The 21,697-nt window shown below is 41.7% G+C and overlaps 2 protein-coding genes across 2 annotated transcripts; both read right to left on the reverse strand.

The window, feature by feature from the left end:
* Nucleotides 1–461: 461 nt before the first annotated feature.
* ndufb11 (NADH:ubiquinone oxidoreductase subunit B11) lies at nt 462–6,856 on the reverse strand. Its single transcript, XM_085444003.1, has 3 exons — nt 6,610–6,856; nt 5,556–5,686; nt 462–881 (listed from the first exon to the last, which is right to left on the reverse strand). Exons 1-3 carry the CDS (start codon nt 6,781–6,783, stop codon nt 752–754), a joined length of 435 nt encoding a protein of 144 aa, XP_085300129.1. The 5' UTR covers nt 6,784–6,856; the 3' UTR covers nt 462–751.
* Nucleotides 6,857–9,633: 2,777 nt separating this feature from the next.
* tbc1d25 (TBC1 domain family, member 25) lies at nt 9,634–18,971 on the reverse strand. Its single transcript, XM_085443903.1, has 7 exons — nt 18,694–18,971; nt 15,428–15,537; nt 15,181–15,335; nt 14,776–14,903; nt 14,500–14,688; nt 13,887–14,162; nt 9,634–13,122 (listed from the first exon to the last, which is right to left on the reverse strand). Exons 1-7 carry the CDS (start codon nt 18,736–18,738, stop codon nt 11,422–11,424), a joined length of 2,604 nt encoding a protein of 867 aa, XP_085300029.1. The 5' UTR covers nt 18,739–18,971; the 3' UTR covers nt 9,634–11,421.
* Between the last annotated feature and the right edge of the window lie 2,726 nt (nt 18,972–21,697).

Consider the following 21,697-nt stretch of genomic DNA (forward strand, 5'->3'; position numbering starts at 1 on the left):
TTTCTTTCAAATCCTTAGTGTTTGGGGAAAACACAAAGGCTTGACATTGTTAGTTCACTCTGCATGTCTGTGGAGTGAACAAAGTGTATAAGATGCAGATTATGAAACTCTAGCTGTAAGTTCTAGTCTATTTCATGAATACAGTTTTATTTCAGGTCTTTCATTAATATTAATATAATTAACACTACTTGGTCCCAACAGTAACTATGACTTGTGTAATATGTGTAGTAGTGCGATTACTCTCATCAATGTGTTTTAGGATGAGTGGTTTGTTTGTAAAAATGTTTCAGAGTAGTTATTATATTCCCCTCATTGTCTTTCATTTTCAGAATTATATCAGGCTAGGAGCTTTATACAAGTCATGTAACGTAGAAGTACCCAGTTATTATGGTTACATACTGATATGTGGTGTCTGAAGTTACAGTGTATTTTTTAAATAGAAGAGGCTGAGGGTTGACAGGTACGGTCAAACATATTCTATGTTTTTATTGGCTCGGATTAATATGTCTTACACCTCCTACTGTAAGATTTCTGTCACCATCTTACAATACTTACAGTACATAACAATCCCATTACAAAAAACAGAGGTGACGACTGGCTGACATCTAAATCGACATCCACGACACAAGCAGGGCTTTGAGTAAAATGCCACTGTACGTCATCACTGTCCACAAAAAATAACAACAAAATTCAACACACATATTTTATTTTAATCAGTGAAATACAATAATCAGGTATTACAGTGGACAGGTTACTGTCCTCCAGCTGTGGGAAGAATGATTTTGTTTGTGTCATAGTAGTTCTCCTCTATGAGAGGGCCACCATCGGCCTCGCGCTGCTGAATCAAATGTTCGGCCTCTCTTCTGGCCCACTGCCGCATGCTGGAACACAAAAATACACCAGATATGGACGGTGAGAAAATCAGAATGAAACCTATAATTAAACAATAATTAACTCAAGTTTAGGTGTAAACATTTCATTATTCCACTTAGACCCTCATGAATTCCAGAAAGAATATTCAATTGTGATGTTTTGTCAACAGGACAACTTTCATCCGTCCATATTAAATCAGAGTTGATGGGTACATTTTTGGATCTTTTCTTTGCATGGTGTCTTGGATCCTCCCCCACCAACCCATCCAGCTCACCACCGGGCAGTCATCAAGTAAGAGCTCACCCTCTCTCTTTACGTGAGTGTCTAGAACACACGCCGCAGATCCAGTGATACAAAAATCAATCAATCAACCTGCGACATAAATGCACAAGTCTCCTGGACAACCTAAGAACACACTCAGATTCAGACATTGTGTTTGTTATGGACAAACTCTGACAACAACAGGAACAAGAACATTTACAAAATCTCCAGCAGAACAAAGACCGATGAGATTTGTCCAGACCGTCTGGATGTTTTAGTGATGTACCATAGACGAGGGCTGTGCCTATATCATATTGTCCACAATAATATCAGTCTATGTTTTTATGCAATATAAAAATGTCATAGTGATGTCATTACTATTGTAAGGTTTTGCATTATTGTTCTCTAGTGTAAAATAGAAACAAACCTGAGCATGTCAGAGAGTAAGAGCCATGTGCCAGCCTACGATGAGCTAGTACCTAAAAAGGAAGCTGCCTCAGCTGCCTCCAACAAAGCAGCACTTTGTAAAATATGCAAGAAAACCGTTCACGCTAAAGATGGAAACAAACAAAATTACAAAAAAAACAAAAACAAAAAGGCCATCCAGTACAACCCAGCTAAGGAGGAGAGCAGCTGCCGATGCAAACAGTGGGGGAAAATTACTGATCTGGTTACATACATGCTACTTTTAATTTATGCTGTTTGAATGGATATAATGCAAAATCACTAATGCACAATAATGCTGCTCGCACCTTGCTTCAGTAGAGCCACAGTTTAAATTACTGTGTTATTAATGACAATAACTGATTGGAAAAGGGACAATTTCCTTCATGAATTTACAATTACAAACGCTGCTGTCTGCAAGCCTCATGTTATACTTTAAATCCTCTATGTGAGGCAATTCTAAAGAGTTTCGCAAATACTTTCATTCTATTTACATTTTAAAAATATTCCAACTGTAAAATTTAAGTTTCTTAATCTCAAGTCACTGTTTAAAAAAAAAAATAAAGTGTTATTAACTTGATATTCAGTTAGCGTCTGCTGTGCTCCCAAGTATTGCTTATTAATATATTGATAAGCGTTGGTCTTCCTTGGTCTCCTGTGTTCTGAGGGCCTCTGGATGTCTGGAGCCTGGATCTCCTCCATACCTGCTTCATGCCCTGGAGGACGGGGCTGTGGCCCCCCCACACCCTCTAGCAGTCATTACATGAAGGAACCTTTTGAATAAAAGCTAGCTCATGCTCACAGGTGTACACATGGGTGCTCACACACAAACTACGAGACAAGAACACAGATGATCTAAGCAGTTGTATTTTTAACCCAAAAAAATAAATAAAAAAAATACATGAGAACAAAATACTGAGTGTATGCAGGAGGGTGTGAAAAATAACATTTTCACAAAAAGGATGTAGAAAGTGTTTTCACTCACGCTATTCCTCTGCTGCTTTGTATTACACAAACGCGACAAAGATGATGTGAACTGTTAAAAACAGACGAGCCTCGAGTACGGACGCGCTCAAAGGGGCCAGAATGGAATCAGAAAGATTTCAAAGTCCTTTCATGTAACGTGTCAGTGGCAGCTACGCCTCTAACCACAGTCCTAAGAACACAGCTGATCAGGGAGGGGATTCAAAAACAAAAATAAAATCGGCCCTTCGTGATCGCTCAAACAATTACATTTAATGACAGGAAGTTCATTCAACTGGATGTAGTGTTTTCAGGGGGAAATAAACAGAATCAACATTGTGGGGATTTCTTTACCTGGATGATTAACTATGAATCCAGCCATCATGCAAACATAAGTTTATTTCATTTTGTTTGATTACTGAAAGTTTTCCTTTTTATTCGGGCTGGTACAGTTATTGCTTGGTTAGGACATCTTAGTTTCCTCAGCAGGGCAGCATGTGGGGATTAATTGCTACACTTTAGATACTGAGGGTGGCTCATGTTCAAAGCAGCCACTCATTTTGCCCGAATTGTCGATTTTCTTACGTGAATTCCACCTTCATCTTCCTCACTCTCTTATAGGGACTGCACTTCTTCAAGGCTGATGCTAGCAACAGCCTCCTGTGAAACCCACCACAGTGGCTTGTGCATTGTTCACATTTACACACCACTTCAGAAATTTACCCACATTTGGCCAGCGGCAGGTGCCAATTTCCACCCTGGTGAGAAAATGTAAGCGGCTGGCTTAACCACGGCTCAGAAACGACGGCTCACTTTGCAGCATTCATAGTGTTCTTAATCCCAAGGTACTCTGATGAGGCCAAAATGGGGACAATTTCAAGAACTGGTGACTAGTTTGTAGAGCTGGGCCATACCGTTCACGGTAATACTGGTATAATGTCGGGCAACGATAAGAAAATGACATAGATAAATATTTTTGGTCATATCGCCCTGCTCTACTAGTTTGGAGCGTCCTCTGACCATGACGCTTTACCAAAAATAAAAAAATAAAAACATGAAAAAAAGCCAAAACAAAACACACATTTCTCAGGATAATAACTAAAAGAATGTTGTTTAAAGTGTTTGCAGATCTGAGCAGACACCAGTGGACTTTCCAAGTAGGAACTGGTACAAACTGGTAAAGAACTGCACACCACTATACTGAAATATAATCACACTTAATATATCAGTAACATACAAGTGCATACAAATGAACTTGGATATAAGTCTTGGAGGTGCCGACAATTATTGATCATACCTTTACATTGAAAGGACACCTCGCTGCCTTTAGTCTTTTTCTTGGCCATTACTGGGTCAATGGTTCGATGGGCCACAATCAAATCAGGTGTTAAGCTGATTTTATTTTTACTCTAGTAAAACTGAATTATATCCCAAGTTCAACCTATGCTGAGAGGTCAGGGTCAGCAGGGGTTTTGAAATTGTGTGCTGGGAGCCCGCCGTTGTTGGTGGTATGGTGACAGAGAATCCGTGTACACACATAACGCACACACGCGTGGTTTTAGAACACCCACATTTATCCAGTTATTTATTGCAATTCAAGTCCAATAAATAGCTTGAAATGGTACAAAGCGGTGAACTGCCAGAGGTTAAAAAAAAGGGGAAATATCATGTACATTTCAGAATTATACAAAAATGGATTAAAAATGTAATCTGTTCTGCAACAATGGAGCTTGATCAAGCCTTGAAAGCTGGTGCTACTAATTTCTACAGCTGTTCCGACTTTTCTGGATTACTTCCCCCTGTGTCTGCATTAAAGAAGTGTTGCAACACACTGTGGTACCATATGCTCGTCAGCATCAGTTGAACAGTGTTGTACTGCAGAAAGCAGTGTGATGGTACACAAATGGTGAGAAAAAGGTGATTAACAATGGAAGAGAGACAGACCATCATAACACGTATAAATGTCGGTCTGTCCTACAGAGAAACTGAAAAGAAAGTCATGGTGTCAGTGAGTCCAGTTTCCTTCACCATCCAAAGGCTCAGAAACTGTGACAGGAAGAGGTCTGCAGACCCAAAGACACGACTCAATCAGAGGCCAAGTTAACAGCTGTGTGATAGGCGGCTGACAGGACAACAGCTTCAAGCAGCTTAATAGTGGTCGGAGTAAGAAAGTCTCAGTTTCAGCTGTGAAGAGAAGACTTTGAGCTGCAGGTTTGACAGGACGAGTTGCAGCAAGAAAGCCAGACGTCAGAATAAGACAAAGAGGCTTGGCTGGGCCGTGAAACACCACCATTGGACTACTGAAGAAGAAGGTATTATGGGCTGATGGATCAACATTTGAAACCTTGTGTTCATCACACAGGATCTTTGCGGTGGAGTAGGTGAAGGATGGTTCCACAGTGTGTGGCATCGTCTGTCAAACATGGAGGAGGAAGTGTGATGGTCTGGGGCTGTTTGCTGGATCCAGGGTCGGTGACTTGTACAGCGTGAGAGGCTCCCTGAACCAAAACAGCTACAACAGCATTCTGCAGTGCAATACATCCTACAGCAAGATAATGACCCAAAACACAAGTCCAAGCTGTGCCAGAACTATGTTGGGGAAAAAAGGAAGATGGGAATATGGGAAGAACTTTCTGGAGAATATTTGATTTCCATTGTAGAAAGAATGCAGCCGGTGTGTTCAGCTGTTATATCAGGTGCTACTTTGATGAGTAAAGGTTTAGAATTTTGGTCTATAAACTGATTCCATGACTTGTTTGTTTTTTTTTAAAACTCCAATTACTTATTTGTAGCATGCTTTCATTTCAGAGTGCAATGAGACATTAAACTGAATAATTTTCAATAAAAGAAAAAAGTTGTGGTGTTCTGAAACTTTTGACGAGTAGTGTATATAATCCTATTTTAACTTAGGACAAGACATCTGACATTTTCACTCTGTCCTTTGACAAAGAACCATAGCTAAGTCTAGCCACCATATAAATGAGCTGATATGAAAAGATAAATTGAGAACTCACCCATGGTCGGGTAAATAGTGGATAAAAGTTCCTCCAATGACGAGAGCAACTGAAATGCCGAAGAAGAAGCCCACTTTCATATTCCACTCGTCCTCCACTGGATCGCTGGAGAAGCCATGGTATTCCGGATTCTGAAAAAAACCCACAAAAGGGGACCAGTTTAAGTATCCAACATGTTTTCAGTCAGTACTGGAAGGATGATACTGGCCTGTCTACACTTTCTGATATGATTTGTATGTTAACAGAACAACTAAAGTTCTTTGTTTTATTCAGGAGAATCTGACTTAAAACCACCTTATCTGACTACATCTAGACAAGCCAGAGGAAAGTTGAACCTGAGGAATAAACTGAAGAATTTGCAAACGCTTAAATGTCCCACAGACATTTTCCTGCATTATCAGGTGACCTCTTCTGACAGGGAATAGCTTAAAGCAGCTTTTAAAATCAGTCTAATATTATGGACAGTTTTTGATATTTACACATTTGTGAAATATTAATTGTTTTTCTGATAGGCATATTCGTGTTTTATTTTAAATTAATAGCGGCCTTGTAAGATTCAATGGTTCTCACACAAAATACACTGCTTAAAACAAACAAACAAACAGAAACAAAACGAACACCTGATCAGATCTCACGGGCAGACAAATCATTTCAGAGAACCGACTGAGCCAGAGCAGGCTAGCTGTATGTCTGCGGTAAAAATAGTATTTTTTAATCAATGAATTTTTATTTTTAATCATTGCGATACTATTGTATATTCAGAACTGGTGCGCAATTTAAACTCTCAGCGCACTTGTTGCAAAATAAACCGATCTGACCAATCAGATCGGTTTATTTGGATCTGAAGAACCGCAAAAATCGAGCCTGGTTGGGAAAAAATAAATGCCGTAAATTCGTCCAGTGAAAATACGCGGTCGGCGTGAACGGCTGCATTAATGGGGGTGTCCGAGAATAATTTAAACCACAGAATTGAACGCGTCCGGTGTGTAAAGCCCTTTACTGTGTAAAAATAACATTAGCATGCTGTCCTCAAATCTGATCGAGCAGAACTCACCTTGACATACGGGCTGACCTCACCGTGACCAGAATGCTGGACCTCGGGGTGGAGCTCCGTCACCGCGGTTGAGCCTGTAGCACTGTTCGCTTTAGACTGGGAGACCAACCGGGCTGGTGGATTATAAAGTAACCGGGGCAAAGTCAGCCCAAACCGCGAAATTCGGGTCAACATTTTGCCACTTGTGAAGGATACTGTTAGCCCGGAACCGGAAACTACGGTTTCAACTCTTCTTCTTCTTCTTTTTTTGTTTACGGTTACCAAAAACCGAAACGCTGCATTACCGCCACCAACTGTGATGGAGTGTGGACCGAAATGACACTCGGAAAAAAATGTCAGGCAACATTTACGTGTGTATACACAGTTCCACACATCACTAACCACCTAGCATATCTGCAAGTTCATTAATCTGCTTTAACTATTTTGTTTGCTAAGATTAAAAGAGCGCTAACACAAACTGGCTGATCCATATCATACCCCTACACGCTCCACAGCTCTCCCTGTTCTCCTCTCAGCTCTTGGTTCTTCTCCAGCTTCTCGTGTTCCTTCTTCCTGACGCTGCTGACATTCAGTACAGCTACATCTGTCACTACAGCCTCGTCCTCTGCTTGTTTTTTTGTTTTTTTTAATGTTCTTTGATAAATCCCAAGATTAAAACATTTCTTCAGCTTTGATTTTGTCATGTTTTCAACAGTTTTGCATTCATGTTGCTGGACGCAGATCATCTATTTTTCAGTAAAATGCTGACTGTGTGACACTGAAAGGGGAAGAGAGTTGAAATGTAAAAATAATCATAAATGATGAAAAATAAAGGATGGAAATAACAGACAGTAGCTGCAATGACCATTTTTTATTGTTTTAAAATTCCGTTTTACTTGAGCTGTTTGTAAGTTATAACTTTAATCTTCTCAGCAGTTTGCTGATGGACCGACAAAAACATTTACGAGTAGCCTAAAGACCAGATGTATTACGTTTTTATCAGTCTGTGAGTGCCGACAGGCTACCTTTGAACTATCCATGTTCAAGCATAAAATAAGTATTAAAGGTTTATGATCCTGCAAATCTGTCATTGTCATAGGGTCCATGTACATGTTTTCAACCACTGCAAATGTGCTCCTGTATAGTCCTCCACTTGATTTCACTTCAACTCTTTTGTAAGTTACAACTTTGCTCATGTCTACAATTGGCTACAACAACAGGAAGTGAAGCCCACAGACGCGGTGGGCTGATTATTTTGCACACTCCCTCCACTGACAACACTCTCTGCAGGTAGACAGCCAATCGTGATAGCCGACAAGCTACCCCTGCTCAAACATAACATGAGCAATATAAATGATGCTGTTGCCAAAATAATTCACACACCCATCCAAATCATTGAATTCAGGTTTTCCAATCACTTCATTGGCCACAGGTGTATAAAAGCAAGGACCTAAGTCTGCAGACTGCTCCTTGTGACAGAGCAGTACCCTGTTACACGGGATGCCACCTGTGTAACAATTCCAGATCTTAAATTTCCTCATTAAAAATTCCTTAGTCAACTGATACAGGTAATATAACAGTGAAGCAACTGGGAATGACAGCAACACGGAGCTTTTCTGTAGAGTAAATGGATACACACCTGCAAACTTCGCCTGGCCTTCAGATTAGCTCAGCACATACAGAGCTTTATGGAATGGATTTCCATGGCTGAGCAGCTGCATCCAAACCTTAATGCAAACTGTCAGATGCACCTTTGTTCCAGTCAAAGGAACTCTTAATGCGTCAGTATACCAAGGCATTTTGGACAATTTCATGCTCTCACCTTTGTAGGAACAGTTTGGAGATGGCCCCTCCTGTGCCAACATGACTGTGCATCAATGTACAAATCAAAGTCAAAGACATATATGAGGGAGTTTGTTCTGGCTAGTCAAGCTCTTCCACGCCAGAGTCCTGGCCTCAACTGGACAGAACACCTTTGGGATGAATAGGCCAGGCCTTCTGGTCCAACGTCAGTGTCCGATTTCATAAATGTGCTTTCGGAAGAATGGTCAGAATTGACATAATTAAACTCTTAAACGTTGTAGAAAGCCTTCCAAGAAGAGCTGATGCTGTTACAGCTGCAACGGATGTGCTGACATCGAATTCAACCCTACTGTGTCTACAACTCAACTTTGTCATCAGATGGTGGGTGTGAAGCAGAATTTATAATCAGGCGTGAACCTCATGTGTGCATCAGTTAGACTAACTTCTTAAAATGCTTAATTGCTTTAAATGAATTAACAAAGAAGTACTAGATCCACCCAAGTAAAATTAAAATTGAGGCAGTTTTGAGAACAGGATTGTATTTCAAATTCTACACTTGGACTTTTGTAGCCTTCATGAATCAGTTCAAAACAATCATCCTCCATGCAATCAGCTGCACTGAATATTTATTTGTGTCCAATATACAATCAGTAACATTGTGTTTTAACTTTTGTTTACATAGATAACTTGAGATAAATCTTTTTAAATAAATGTACATATTGCTAGCTCACAGTCCAGTGAGTACAGTTACTTCAGATTGGTTTATTTTGATATTAAATACTGACATACAAAAGGAGGCAAAACAGAACCCCAGAATCAGAACCATACGAGCTTCTCCAACGATATCAGTCACTTCAAATTCTGTTTAAACAGAAACAGTCCTCAGAAGGTAATTCTCAAATAAGCGTTACTTTTGCATGAGTACTGTGTTTGCAGAATACCTATCCCTTAAAAAGTAAGAATAGGTAAGGTAAACCATGCTAAGAAGAAGAATGTTTTAAGATCTACTCCCAAAATTTGTAGTTGTGCCTTCATATCCCTAACAGATGGCACACAACTGAGCTGAGGTCTGGAACGTCGAGCATGTGGTCTAAGGATGGATTCATGTGACCGGGGCCAAAACCCATCCAGAGTAAGCATTTCTCCAGCTGCCCAGCTTATTGACAGTGTCATGGCCTAAAACATAAATATGTATTTTGCTTCCCTTCACCTATGTTGAGCTGGTAAAAAATAAGACCAGAATATCATCACCACCTTTTATAACCACAGCATGAGCATAACTGCTTTGACACAAACAATAACAGAAAATGATGAATGTAAGCTTTGTTAAAGTGGAGTTTATATCAGAGCTAGCACAATGCAAGCTTTGATTTCACAGGCACATATCTAATGTGATCAATAAATCTGTGAATCAACTCAAAAAAAACCAAAACAACAAAATAGGGCCAATCCTCCTGGGCGTGTCCTGACAGCTTTCAGCTGCTTTTTGATTGATTGCTGTTAGTCGCGTTCACTCTGTGAGATCTTAGTTTCCCTCCAAAAAGGACAAAAGAAGATGCGAGCTGTACATTCATAAAACACTGTCTTTGGAAAAGAGCAATGAGCAAAGTGCTAAAATTAAACATTACTCAATAAACACATTTACAGTGTGCAGTACTTACTTTACTACTGATGTAGTTTTAATTTGTGACCCCAGCACAAGGTCTCTTAATAAAAAGGCATTTGTACAAAGTAGACTGAAACCACACTGATGTTCACAGCATGGCAGCCAGTTTTTGTCCTGGGCTAACATGTTTTAAAGAGACGTCACAGCTGTTTGTTTTAACAGCGGCTTAGCAGAGGTTGGATCAGAGACAGCGGCCCCATCTCAGTTTCAACATCAGAACCTACGCCTTCATACTGTCTGCTCCAGTATAGGGTAGGTTGTGGTTATGGTGAGCTAGTCTTACAACTCCAAGATGAATTAGAAAGAACTAGAAATTGACTGGAAAACGTCTAAAGAGCAGAGACTGGACCATACGCAGCAGCTATATGTTTGTAATAAGTAAACCAGTTCATCTGGACCATAGCTACTCTATGAGGAACTACTGGCCAATAAGTATGCAGCTATGGTCGTGTTATGTGTCAAATATTGCCAAGTATGTTTTCAATTCAATATTATTTGTATGGCACCAGTTCACAACTAGTTGCCTCAAGTGAGTGTTTTAGAGGACAACCTACTTTCAACAGGAAGCAATTTCAGGCAGAAATGAGTCCTGGATGGTGTACCATGTGCTCCCGAGCACAGTGAATGTCACTGCAAATGCCTTTCTGCATGTTTGCTTTGAAGATACAAAGAAATGAAACAACATGCCAACTAAATAGTCAGCGAGTGGCTCCTTGTTCACACACACACTTATTTAAAATATCCAAACTAAAAGAATTTAGATTATCGGATTAAATTATTGGGGTCACAGGGTCACATCCCTATCGAGCATGTTATTTTATGAGTAACAAGTCACACTTGAGGTTATTTTTTTTAAAAAAACAATAAACAAGCAAACAAACAAACAAACAAACAAAAAACAAAACAAAACATACAAATTCTGCAATTATTCAGTGGTTCGTGCACTCGGGATGAGTGAAAGCAAAGACTTGACTCATGAGTTCAAGAAACCACCATCCCATTATGTTTTTAAATAATTGAACTCCCGTGTTTTAATTAACATACTTCCATGGCTTCCTGGAGAGGAAATCAGATTGTAAACAAACATGATAAAAGTGGCAACACGGGTTAAATGCACCAAGTGTATGATTCAGACAGGCTCAGGGTCAAATATCAGATCCCCAAATTACTGAGCTTCAAGAATCAGCAACCCCAATGGAAAAAAGGCTTCTTAGGTTCTTTATCCCGACTTCCAGAGAACAAGCAAGAAAAATGAAAAATATTACACTGACCTTAAGGAATATATGTATTTAATTAGAGACAGAATTGAAAGAGCTGAATCCACTAAGCAGTCCGGAAAAGGAGGCCAGTGATGTACAACAGAATCAGGAACTGGTGGAAAAGGAATTTTGAGCTATCAGAGAAGGAATGGTGTTTGCCAAATTATAGGTTGAGTTTGGAGATGACAACTGTGGAGATGCTAAAGGGCTGTAAATGGGCTTAGCAGAGATGGCTGAAGAAGGGGAGTGCTGAGTAGCAGTAGCTGTTGTTGGAGAGTCTGAGCTAACCTCATCCCCTTCTTCTGAGTCCCACACCTCACTTTGCAAGTACTCTGCAAACAGGGCCTTGGCTCTTTGCAGCACTCTGCTCAGGTTGTGGCGTCGCACAAGGCGATCAAAGTGCATGGCTAGCTCATTGTAATCCAAACTGTTCTTGATGATATGGTCTCTGTGCTCCAACAGGATGGACAAGCACAGGAACAGCATGAACGGGTTGCCTTTACCAAACTCTTGAGGAGGTGGCAAGGAGCACGGCTTGATGCCAGTGGTCTCGGCTTTTAGAGAACTGGGCGTATTAGCAGCGCTGCTGGGGGATTTGTTGCCAGGTGAGAGGAGACTGTTTGAGTACAACCTGGAACCAGACAAAGATGTTCCTCTTCCAAAGGACAAAATGGGTGAAGACAGCAGGGATCTGTTTTGAGCAGTAGAAAGAGAGCTGACGGATGTCCGTGCAGTGGGGGTTGTGGGTGAACTGATGCGTGTACTGCTGGGCAACTGAGTAGAAGAAGCTGACACGTTTAGGCCAGCTCTTGGTAAGGCCTCACTTTCGTTGCTCACGTATGGTGATGTGGACTTTGGAGGAGAGTCTGGAGAAACACCAGGCCAACTCGATGGTGACAATGAAGACATGGGAGAGACAGAGGAGCCAGTTTTCCAGACGGGTTGGCTGCTTGGGAAAAGAGGTGGAGAAACATCATTATCAAAATTTTTAAACAGTGGTGTTTGCTCTCCCGTGTCCTCCTCAGTGTCAGTTGTGGATTGGCGCCTCGGGATGCTCGTTATCGACTCTGAAACCACTGCACCCTGTTGACATGGAGGATGCTGTTCAACCTCCTCCATATCAAAGCTGTCTTCATTTCGGGCAGTATAATATTTAAACTCCCCAAAACTAGTCTGCCTCTCGAAGGGAGCACCTTTCAAATCTGTCTTTGCCATGGTTACCTGAGGGATATCACACTCGTCACCCACATTTGCTTTGTCCGAGCTCACGCTTTGCCTGTCCATTTCATCAGCGATGGCATTTATGTTCATGTCTGCTTCTTCTCTTGAAGGTCGCAGCATGTGCCGTCGACGCTGCTTCTCTTTTTGTTCCTTATCTTGAAAGTAGTCCTCAACCGTCTTGTCCTCAAAGTTGCTGAACATTGTTTCGTCGGCTTCCAGAGGTGGCCCCAGAAGCTCCACTTCAGTTTCAGGAGGATCTGGGGGCAGAGAGCTCCAAGTAACTTCCAGCATCCTTAGAGCATCATCAAACGCAAACTCTCGTTTAAGCTCCAGAAGAAGCCAACGGTAGCAGAAGAAGAGGTCGTCAGCTCCTCGGGACACTAGGTAAGAGTAGAATTCAGGATCGGAGTACTGCAGGAGGAGCTTCAGATGCTGGAACTTAACAGACATGAGCTGCCCGTCTGGCCGGAAGTTTCCTTCTAAGCGTTTCATGATGCCACAAAAGCAAATGAAGGCGTGTGCCTCGTTGTCCATTACTGCAAGTATTGGGGAGGCAATGTCACTCATGCCTTGACAGTAAGAGATCTGGAAAAACAACACAATGGCAAAACGTTACAAAAGATGACAGTTTGCACAAAGAACACATTTCTATATCACGTTATATGTCATGTCACAATCATCAAATGTATCATTTAAGACTGTGGTCTTTCTTCCTTAAAACAGCCGACATTAAAATACTTTTAAAGGAATCAAAACTGGATTGCTTTGAGCAAACCATTAGAAAAGCTAAAGTCATGCAAATCAGTCTTTTCTTAAAGAAAAATATCAGCCTTGTTATTTTGTCTTGGTTTGTTCCTTTTCTTCTCATACGTGCCGTCACTATCAGACAGTAATCTCTGTAACGGGCAGAAAATTGTGATTTTCCTTTGATGAAAAACTTCTCTGAGGCATTGTAGGAGATGGAGTTATTTAGTTAATGAACTTTAACAGTGACAAAATAGGTTTTAGATGAAAAACAGCAAAGGTAAGACAAAATTCATGCTACTATTTTTCAAACTCGAAGCGTGGTCTGGTTTTCTTTTGCTGCTGGTTCAGTGAATTTTGGTCGGAGCGTGATGAAACTTGCAGTTTTGGAATCTGCGAGATGCCGGCTTTCAATGTTACATACTTGTCTGCGACTCTGCAAACAGGGAATCCGTGCTTTGTGTTTATGTCATTTGTGTTTACATGCTCTTCTATTTGTTTGTTGAGCTTTTAGCCAAGATTCTGGCGTTTCTGTGGATACAGAGGGTTAAGAGATTCAGACTGCAGGAGAAGATTTGCGTTCCAGATAATGCGCCAATACAAACCTGTGGATGAGTGATGGCAAATGTGGTGAGTAGATCTGTGAGGGCAGTCAAATGGGGACTATCCTCAGAGCCTGCATAGTATGGATGAGCTCGATCCGTCCTCAGGACGTCTTTGAGAACATTTCCACGGATAAATTCAAGGTCCTCATGACTAACCCGGGTTGTCCACTCTCTCTTTAGCTGGTCATACTCTCTCGTCTTCCTCTTCATGTAGTCCATTCTCTCCTGTCCGCTAAGTCCATCTGGATAGACATTCAGGAGGTAACGCCAAACCACCTAACCCAACAGAGGACAACAGAGGAGTTAATCCTTGAGAAATGTAAGTCATAAAATACAAATTCTATAATTGCACATATATGTTCTTAATTGTCCTTCAAGTTCCATCTTTTCATCCAAAAATCGCAAATGACTGAACGTATCAGTTCAAATCTGGTTGCAAGCTGGCTGACTGTTAAAACTCTCAGCCAAGAGGGAGAGCTAGGATAGCAGGATAGCTAGAATTAGCACGAGAATTTGTTCAGTTTAAATAATAACCAGAAATAATAACCAGATTATTTTGTTTAGAGCGTACAAGGTGCTCATATACAATATTAATCAAACACAGGTGCTAAACCTTCCGCAGCGACGGCTCCACACCCCCATGGTAGATTCGCAGTCTGAGTTCCTCAGGCCGGGTCAACTGTCCCTGTCCGTTAAGGTAACTGTGAAACTCAGCGTCACTTAGAGGGGGCTTGAAAGGCTTGATCTCCTCCCCATAAGACCAGCTGAAGGCCTGCTGGACCTTCGACAGGGTCCGGCCCACCTAAACAGAATAGAAACAGGTGCATCAGCAAAAACGTGGCTCAGAGAGTGTGGTTAGGTTAAACAGAGTGAGGAAAGGTAAAGGAACCTGGGACAGTAGAGACTGGGTGAAGGGAAGAGCTGCAGATGCCAAGGATCTAGTCTTCTCTGTGAGAAGCTGCTCAGAGCCAATCACGTCTTTGGGGCTTATGATGTCCCAGTCTTCCAAAACAGGGCCTGCAGTGAAATAATGACAAGCAGATTTAACAGCAACAGTGTTTTAGTCCTTCCTGTGTCACGTTTTGATGCCTGGTTTCAATCTGAAAGAGGTATTCTTTGTTGTAATCATTTCTCTTCTGCAAACAGACTTTTAAAAGTTTGGATGTGATGGGTAACAAAATGTTCTACCACAGACTGTAGTTTTGATCTTTAAAATTTATATTATTTACATCATAAATTAGAAATCTATAACATTTTTGCTTTCAGTCTTGATTTAAGTTGCTGGTGTTCTTACTGTCCTCAGAAGGTTTTATATCCATCTTGAGCTGCAGAAATGGTCTGGCTGCACTGACAAACGCAACATCCAAATCCCAGTCAGAGACCAGAGACATATACATTTCAGCCCCGCTGCGATCGCGAGACAGGTAACCAACGCTGAAATTTCTCTTCCTAATTCAAGAAAGATATTTAAACAATGTTAGATAAATTCTTTGGGCACTTCTCTGTTTATAAGTCTGTTTGGCCATTCTGACTATTCTTACCCATTCAAATCAAAGGCTCTGATAAGTATGTGCTGCAAAACCTCCAGCGATGTTATTTGGGGATCAACAGCAAAGGAGCGAAACTCCACAGGAAGTGCCCCATCACATTTCTGGGAAAAAATAAATAAATAAATAAAAATCATATTACAATCTCATCACTGACAAACAAGTAAACATACAAACATTCTTGGTGTGGTTAAACCATGGTAGGAGAATAAGAGATACAAACCAAGTCAATGGGATACTATACCACCCTATAATAAAATAAAAAACAATGCATTGTTACTAGACCATAACTGTAAAATAATTATAAAACAAAATACATAATAATTCGTCTATTTGAATGTAAAGCATACAAAACACATAAAATTAATGGAATAATGCTCCACATCATCCTCTGTTGTTGGGGGGTGGGGGGTTGCCTAGGGGGTGCTACAGTCTCTCAGGGCAAATTTGTCCTGGATGAGGGGCCAGACAAAGCACGATTAAGTCGACCCCTATGAAAAGAATAGAAATCAAGGGACTGTTTATTCTATCTGCAAAAGGGTTACTGGGGTCTCACCCTGAAACCAGGCCTGGAGAGGGAGCTCAAAGGTGAGCGTCTGGGGGGGTCGGGCCTTATGCCATCTGTGCTGGCAGGCACAGCCCAAAGAAGCGTCATGGGACCACACTCATGGAATGTAACCTCTGTGGTGAATAAGAAGCCTGAGGTTAACAGATACATAAAGCTACAGTAGCCTCACTTCAATGCACAGCTTGGGGCTGGACTCTGTTCCGGTCTCAGTGACAGGTGGTAGGCAGGTATGGGTATTCTTGTATTCTCTCACCTTGCTGCCAGTATGCTGGGGTTTTTGCTGGTGGATGAGATGATTGCTTCCCTGCACCTTTGGGTCGGGGAATGGGTCCTGACTGTCATCTGTGCTTATGCACCAATGGACAGTTCAGACTAGCCAGCCTTCTTGGGGTCACTGAGTGGGATGCTTTAGGGTGATCCATCTAGTGTTTCTGTCATTCTACTGGAAAACTTCAACGCTCACATGGGAAAAACAGTGTTTGCAGATGATGTGGCCTTGGTGGTTGCCTCCAGCTTGCACTAAAGCAGTTCGGAGCCAAGTGTAAAGCAGCGGGAATGAGAACAAGCACCTCCAAATCTGAGGTTGTGGTCCTCAGCTGGAAAAGGAGCACGACCAGTTGAGGTGGTTTGGGTATCTGATTAGGATGCCTCCTCGGCGCCTTCTGGGTGAGGTGTTCTGGGCACGGCCCACCAGACGGAGGCACCGAGGCAAACCCAAGACATGCTGGAGAGATTACATCAATCTCCTTACCATGTGTGGAGGGTTTCAACCCAAATCCACCACCTTGAGACTGTACACTAAGCGGAAGGAAGGAGGCAGAGGGCAAGTGAGTGTCTGAACCACCGTCCAGGATGAGACAACAAACATCCATGAGTACATCAGGAAGTTGGCCACAACTGACTGTGTGCTTAGTGAACAGCTCAGGCAGCAGAAACCTAAGAAAGAAGTGGAGCAAGAAGAACCATCATGAAGAAAAGGCCCCTGTATGTACCACCGGCAGATAGACGAAGTGGCTGGAAATCCTACCAGTGGCTGGACAAAGCTGGAGTGACAGCACATAGACACTAATCATGGCAGCACAGGAACAAGAACTGAGCACATAGAGGCTGGGGTCTATCACACCAGACAAGACCCCAGGTGCAGGCTGTGTAAAGATGCCCCTGAGACAATCCAGCACATAACAGCAGGGTGTAAGATGCTAGCAGGCAGGGCATACATGGAACGCCATAACCAAGTGGCCGGCATAGTGTACAGGAACATCTGTATATCCTGGACGTCACGAGGTCAAAATTGGATACGCCCCCTAGGGTGGTTGAGCATGACCGAGTTAAGATTCTGTGGGACTTTCAGATACAGGCGGATAAACTGGTGATGGCTGACCAACCGGATACAGTAGTGGTGTCCAGCAGAGCGCAGTACTAGGAACAGCAAAGATACCGTGCAGGACCCTTGAGCTCCCAAGACTCTGGTAGAGGACTCGAGCTTGAAGGATGAAGGGATTTTTTTTCTGGTTTTTATATCAATCAACATTATTATTTGGTTCAATATTTGAATACATTTTGTTCAAATGTGCATTCGAATATTAAACCTTTTTGATATCTGATAATGTGATAGAAATAATGTGTAGAAACTAGCTTTTTAGTTTCTACACATTCTACCCTACTTTTATTTATGCAACTATAACAGTATTATGAATTTCTTTTGTGTCACAAAAAGGCCATTAATTTAACAGTATAATTAAATGATGCAGGGTATACAGTGTACATTTCTTTCCTCTGCATGAAGTTTGTCATATTATGACCTTTAAACTTTGAAGTATTGTGCAACATACAGCAAAAAGGTTCGTAACATTATAAGCTGTTATGTCTTTGATGCAGATAACAATTGACACAACAAAAATGCTGGTGCACCTGTCCTGCCACGGCATCCCCGGCAGACTTCCCACTGGGCTCTCCAAATCACGGACAAAGAGTTTCCCTCATTCTTGATTTTTAGTTCACAAACACTTCTTCTAATGACCAGCTACTCCTGAAATTTTGGAGTTTTAGCTCTTTATGCAGTGAAGGTACAGGAGGATAAAAATGATTATCGGGCAAAAGGTCGTCGGTTTGTTAAAATAATCTCATAAAGTGAGAACAATAAATGTATCATTTTCTGTTTGTAACGACAGACATCTTTCAGTTTTGCACTAAAGTAAACATCGCTACTTCCACGTCTCGCTGTTTGTAATGGAGGCGGAGTCAACCGGACGTGCTCCCGACGCAGGGGAAACAACACCGCCGGGGATACCTACAGGCACAATACGCACACATTTTCTGGGCAGGCAAGTGACGTCAGCTCACCTCTGTGACAGCCCGATGTTTGCATTGGATATTGTCAACGTGTTATGACCGATAACCGTGTCAGGTGTACATTACAGGTTTACTCAGTGTAAACTGACAGGGACAATGACTGATCGGCATCGAGAAGAAGCAATTCTACCGAAAACCCCCAAATAAATAGAAGAGGCCCCCTCTGTTATGGCACACTGCTAAACATCCAGTTTACGGAGTGCATATTTTCGATGTTTAACATTAACGCGGGAGCGTGTCTGTCTAAACAGCCAATTTAACCTATGCGATAATATGATTGCTCGCTGTTAGCAGTCTTTGGCAGCCTATGTGGAAGTCAAAGAAACCATCATTCTCCCACCTTGACTTTGACACGAACAACACCCCTCTCCTCCTCGCCTTCCATCGTAAAGACTCCGTTTCGGAAAAGGATGGTTCGACCGAGCTTTGTCTGCTGTTTGTTTGCTTTTCTATCCTGACATGATGGAAGTGGCTCCAGCCGAGTTCCTATGCTTGACGATATTCTGCTGATTCTTTTTCTTCTTCTTTGTATTCATTGGCTGTTGACAAACAACGAATTGGTGCATTACCGCCACCAACTGGTATGGATCTTCTTCTTCTTCTTTGTGTTTAACGGCGGTTGGCAACCAACGTAAAGGAGCATTACCGCCTCCTACTGTTCCGGAGTATGGGTCAGACAGTGAGTTTACAATTTGTATCAAAACAAAAACAAAAACAAAAAAACCCTACACTCTTTCATAAACACCTATATCCTTCAGAAACCCCACCAGTTCCCTCACCTGTGCCCTACTACCCTCCAACACACTCTTTAGATTAAATTCCCCAATTCCTCGCTCCGTCAACCTATTCTGCAGAACTGACCTCTCCACATCATAACCCTTGCACCGCAGTATTACATGCTCTACTGTCTCCACCTCCTCCTGGCACACTCCACAAAGCCCCGTCTCATGTTCTCCTATCATCTGTAGTGTTTTATTTAATGCACAATGTCCCAGTCTAAGCCTGGTAATGACCACCTCATCTCTCCTATTACCCCTATACAACCTACTCACTGCCACCTCCTTCTTAAGATGATACAATTGTCTGCCCTTACTTCCCGAGTCCCACCGCGTCTGCCACTCCTTAACAACCTGCCTCCAAACAATAGCTTTTGCTTCAGATCCACTGCTTGTAATTGCCATCTCAGTCCTATTTTTAGTCAACGCTCTTTTTTTCCAACCTATCCACCTTTTCATTTCCACTGATCCCTACATGAGCTGGCACCCAAAGAAAGTGAATATTGCCACCACAACACCTTATCCTGCTTATAGTCTCCAGAATAGCATACAGCATGCCCTGCCTTGTCTTCGAACAAAATGATTGTAGACTTGAAAGAACAGCTGCCGAGTCAGAGCACACTACCACCTGCCTGATTTTTGAACACTCAAAACTGGTATGGAGTATGCACCGGAATATCATATAAATGCATTTGTCTAAGATAATAAAATATTGCTGATAACTTTTACTTCCTGAGTTATTTCTAAGTAAACCGATGTGGGGGGTTTCATGGCCAGAGAGGAACTTAGGGAGAGTAATGAAGTACACAGCGTGTGAAAAACGGTCAGTTGTGAGAACGACAGTGTTACCTGCAGATGGAGGCAGTCAGGTAGCAAAATCCAGTGCAATATGGGACCAGTGGCACTTCCAGGTATGATGCAGCAGACCAACTGGGAGAGTGGGAGAAGTTTTGTTTTGAAGACAGGTGGCAGACAGCCACTCAGACGTCTCTGAGACTTTTGTTTGTCTAAGGATTCACATTATGGGTAAATGTTGCTACAATGTTGTCTGTATATGACAACATTGTAGCAACTTGAACTTTGGCTGGATGACAGGTGAATTTTGACATGCGTGGCCAATGTATATTCTAAGACTGGACAACTGAAGCAACATAAAAGACATAGAGAAGCCGAGGCAGCGCTGAAGATGTTTTCAAGTGGTTAGCTCTGGCCAATCCAGAACTGCTTGGACCTTAGCTGGGTTGGCTCTGATTTGACTCTTCTCAGAGCTGTAGCCAAGGATGGAAACATTGTCAGCATGAAATTGACACATGCTACCTTTACGCATCTAACTTGTTTTCTAGGAACTGCTGGAGGACTCAACAAAGATGGGACTGAATAACACTGAAGAAGATGCTCAGTGTTATTCAGAAACACTGCTTTCAGCTCAGTTTCATTTTTATTTATACAGCACCAAATCACAACAACAGTCGCCAAAAGGTGCTTTGTATTGTAAGGTAGACCCTACAGTAATACAACAGAGAACCCAACAATCATATGACTTCCTGTTAGCAACTGCTTTGGTGACAGTCATCTGGAATATTTTTTTTCATTCACTGCAATCTCCCCACATGAGTTTTATTAATTTATTCTGGTCTGTGTGTACATGCAACCTCAAGCCCAGTGCTTGTTTGCTCAGCAAATGCTGTGTGGAGCAGAGAAACAGGGACTCCTTAGTCATTGTTCTTGGTGATTTGACTCAGGGAAACCTCAGTCAGGAGTTCCCCAAATACAACTTATTAACTTCTTAAGTCCCTCTTGCCCCTGGGAACAGGTTTAGTATGATGTGACACAAAGTCTTTTTAAATACAGACATCAGTCGTAGCTTTAGAAACCTCAGAATCTCAGTCAAAAGCTCATGAAAACATTTTTGTATAACCCTGCAAAACAGCCGAACAACTAAAAGAGCAGGAAATTAAATTCTGCAAAATGACTGAGATGGCTTGGCCAAAGTGGCTGAAGAAGATCAGGAAACAGATGCTGTCCAATGTAGCAGGTGATTTATTTGCAAACATTGTGACAAAAAATATTTACAAGAATCAATAACTCAAAAGCTGCCTTGGACAAATAAACATAACTAAACTTAAACCAATCAAAATGAATCTCACATGCACACTGACCTGGTCCTCGTCTCTTGAACAACTAAGTTCTTCTGTTTAAATACTCTCAAGCTATACAAACAAAATTGCCTCCAATGGGCTAGTCCATACAAATAGAATACAGTCATCCATGTAAGACACATACATGAGACTAAATATTATAATCATCCTCTTACTCACTTTTCACCAGCAACAAAACACACACTTCTAAAGTGTACATTACATTTTACAATATTACATACAACACTAAAGCAAACAAAACCCTAAAATGCACTTCTATTAAATGACAACAGTTTTCTTCCCTCTCTTCATCTTGTCCCTTTCTGTGAAGTCAACAATAAACAGGAAGCTATAAATACAGGAAGTGAGTGAGAACTTCCTCTCACAGAGTAAAATGCACAAATTAACAGAAGAAACCTGCAGTGTGAGA

This window comes from Copadichromis virginalis, linkage group LG20 (genome assembly GCF_057382275.1).
Source record: "Copadichromis virginalis isolate Kocher_CV1m ecotype Utaka linkage group LG20, C_Virginalis_male_GT1.1, whole genome shotgun sequence".
NCBI lineage: Eukaryota > Metazoa > Chordata > Actinopteri > Cichliformes > Cichlidae > Copadichromis > Copadichromis virginalis.

Bases quoted from the DNA above. Each gene is read 5' to 3' on its own strand.
- ndufb11 (XM_085444003.1), bottom strand. From the start codon at position 6,783: ATGTTGACCCGAATTTCGCGGTTTGGGCTGACTTTGCCCCGGTTACTT. The intron at 5,687-6,609 runs GTGAGTTCTGCT...GGTTTTTTTCAG, and splicing joins AGGTCAGCCCGTATGTCAAG to AATCCGGAATACCATGGCTT. The intron at 882-5,555 runs GTGAGTTCTCAA...TTTGTGTTCCAG, and splicing joins CACTATTTACCCGACCATGG to CATGCGGCAGTGGGCCAGAA.
- tbc1d25 (XM_085443903.1), bottom strand. From the start codon at position 18,738: ATGGAAGGCGAGGAGGAGAGGGGTGTTGTTCGTGTCAAAGTCAAG. The intron at 15,538-18,693 runs GTGGGAGAATGA...ATTTTTTCCCAG, and splicing joins TTGTTCGTGTCAAAGTCAAG to AAATGTGATGGGGCACTTCC. The intron at 14,163-14,499 runs GTTTAGCACCTG...CTGTTGGGTTAG, and splicing joins TGGAGCCGTCGCTGCGGAAG to GTGGTTTGGCGTTACCTCCT.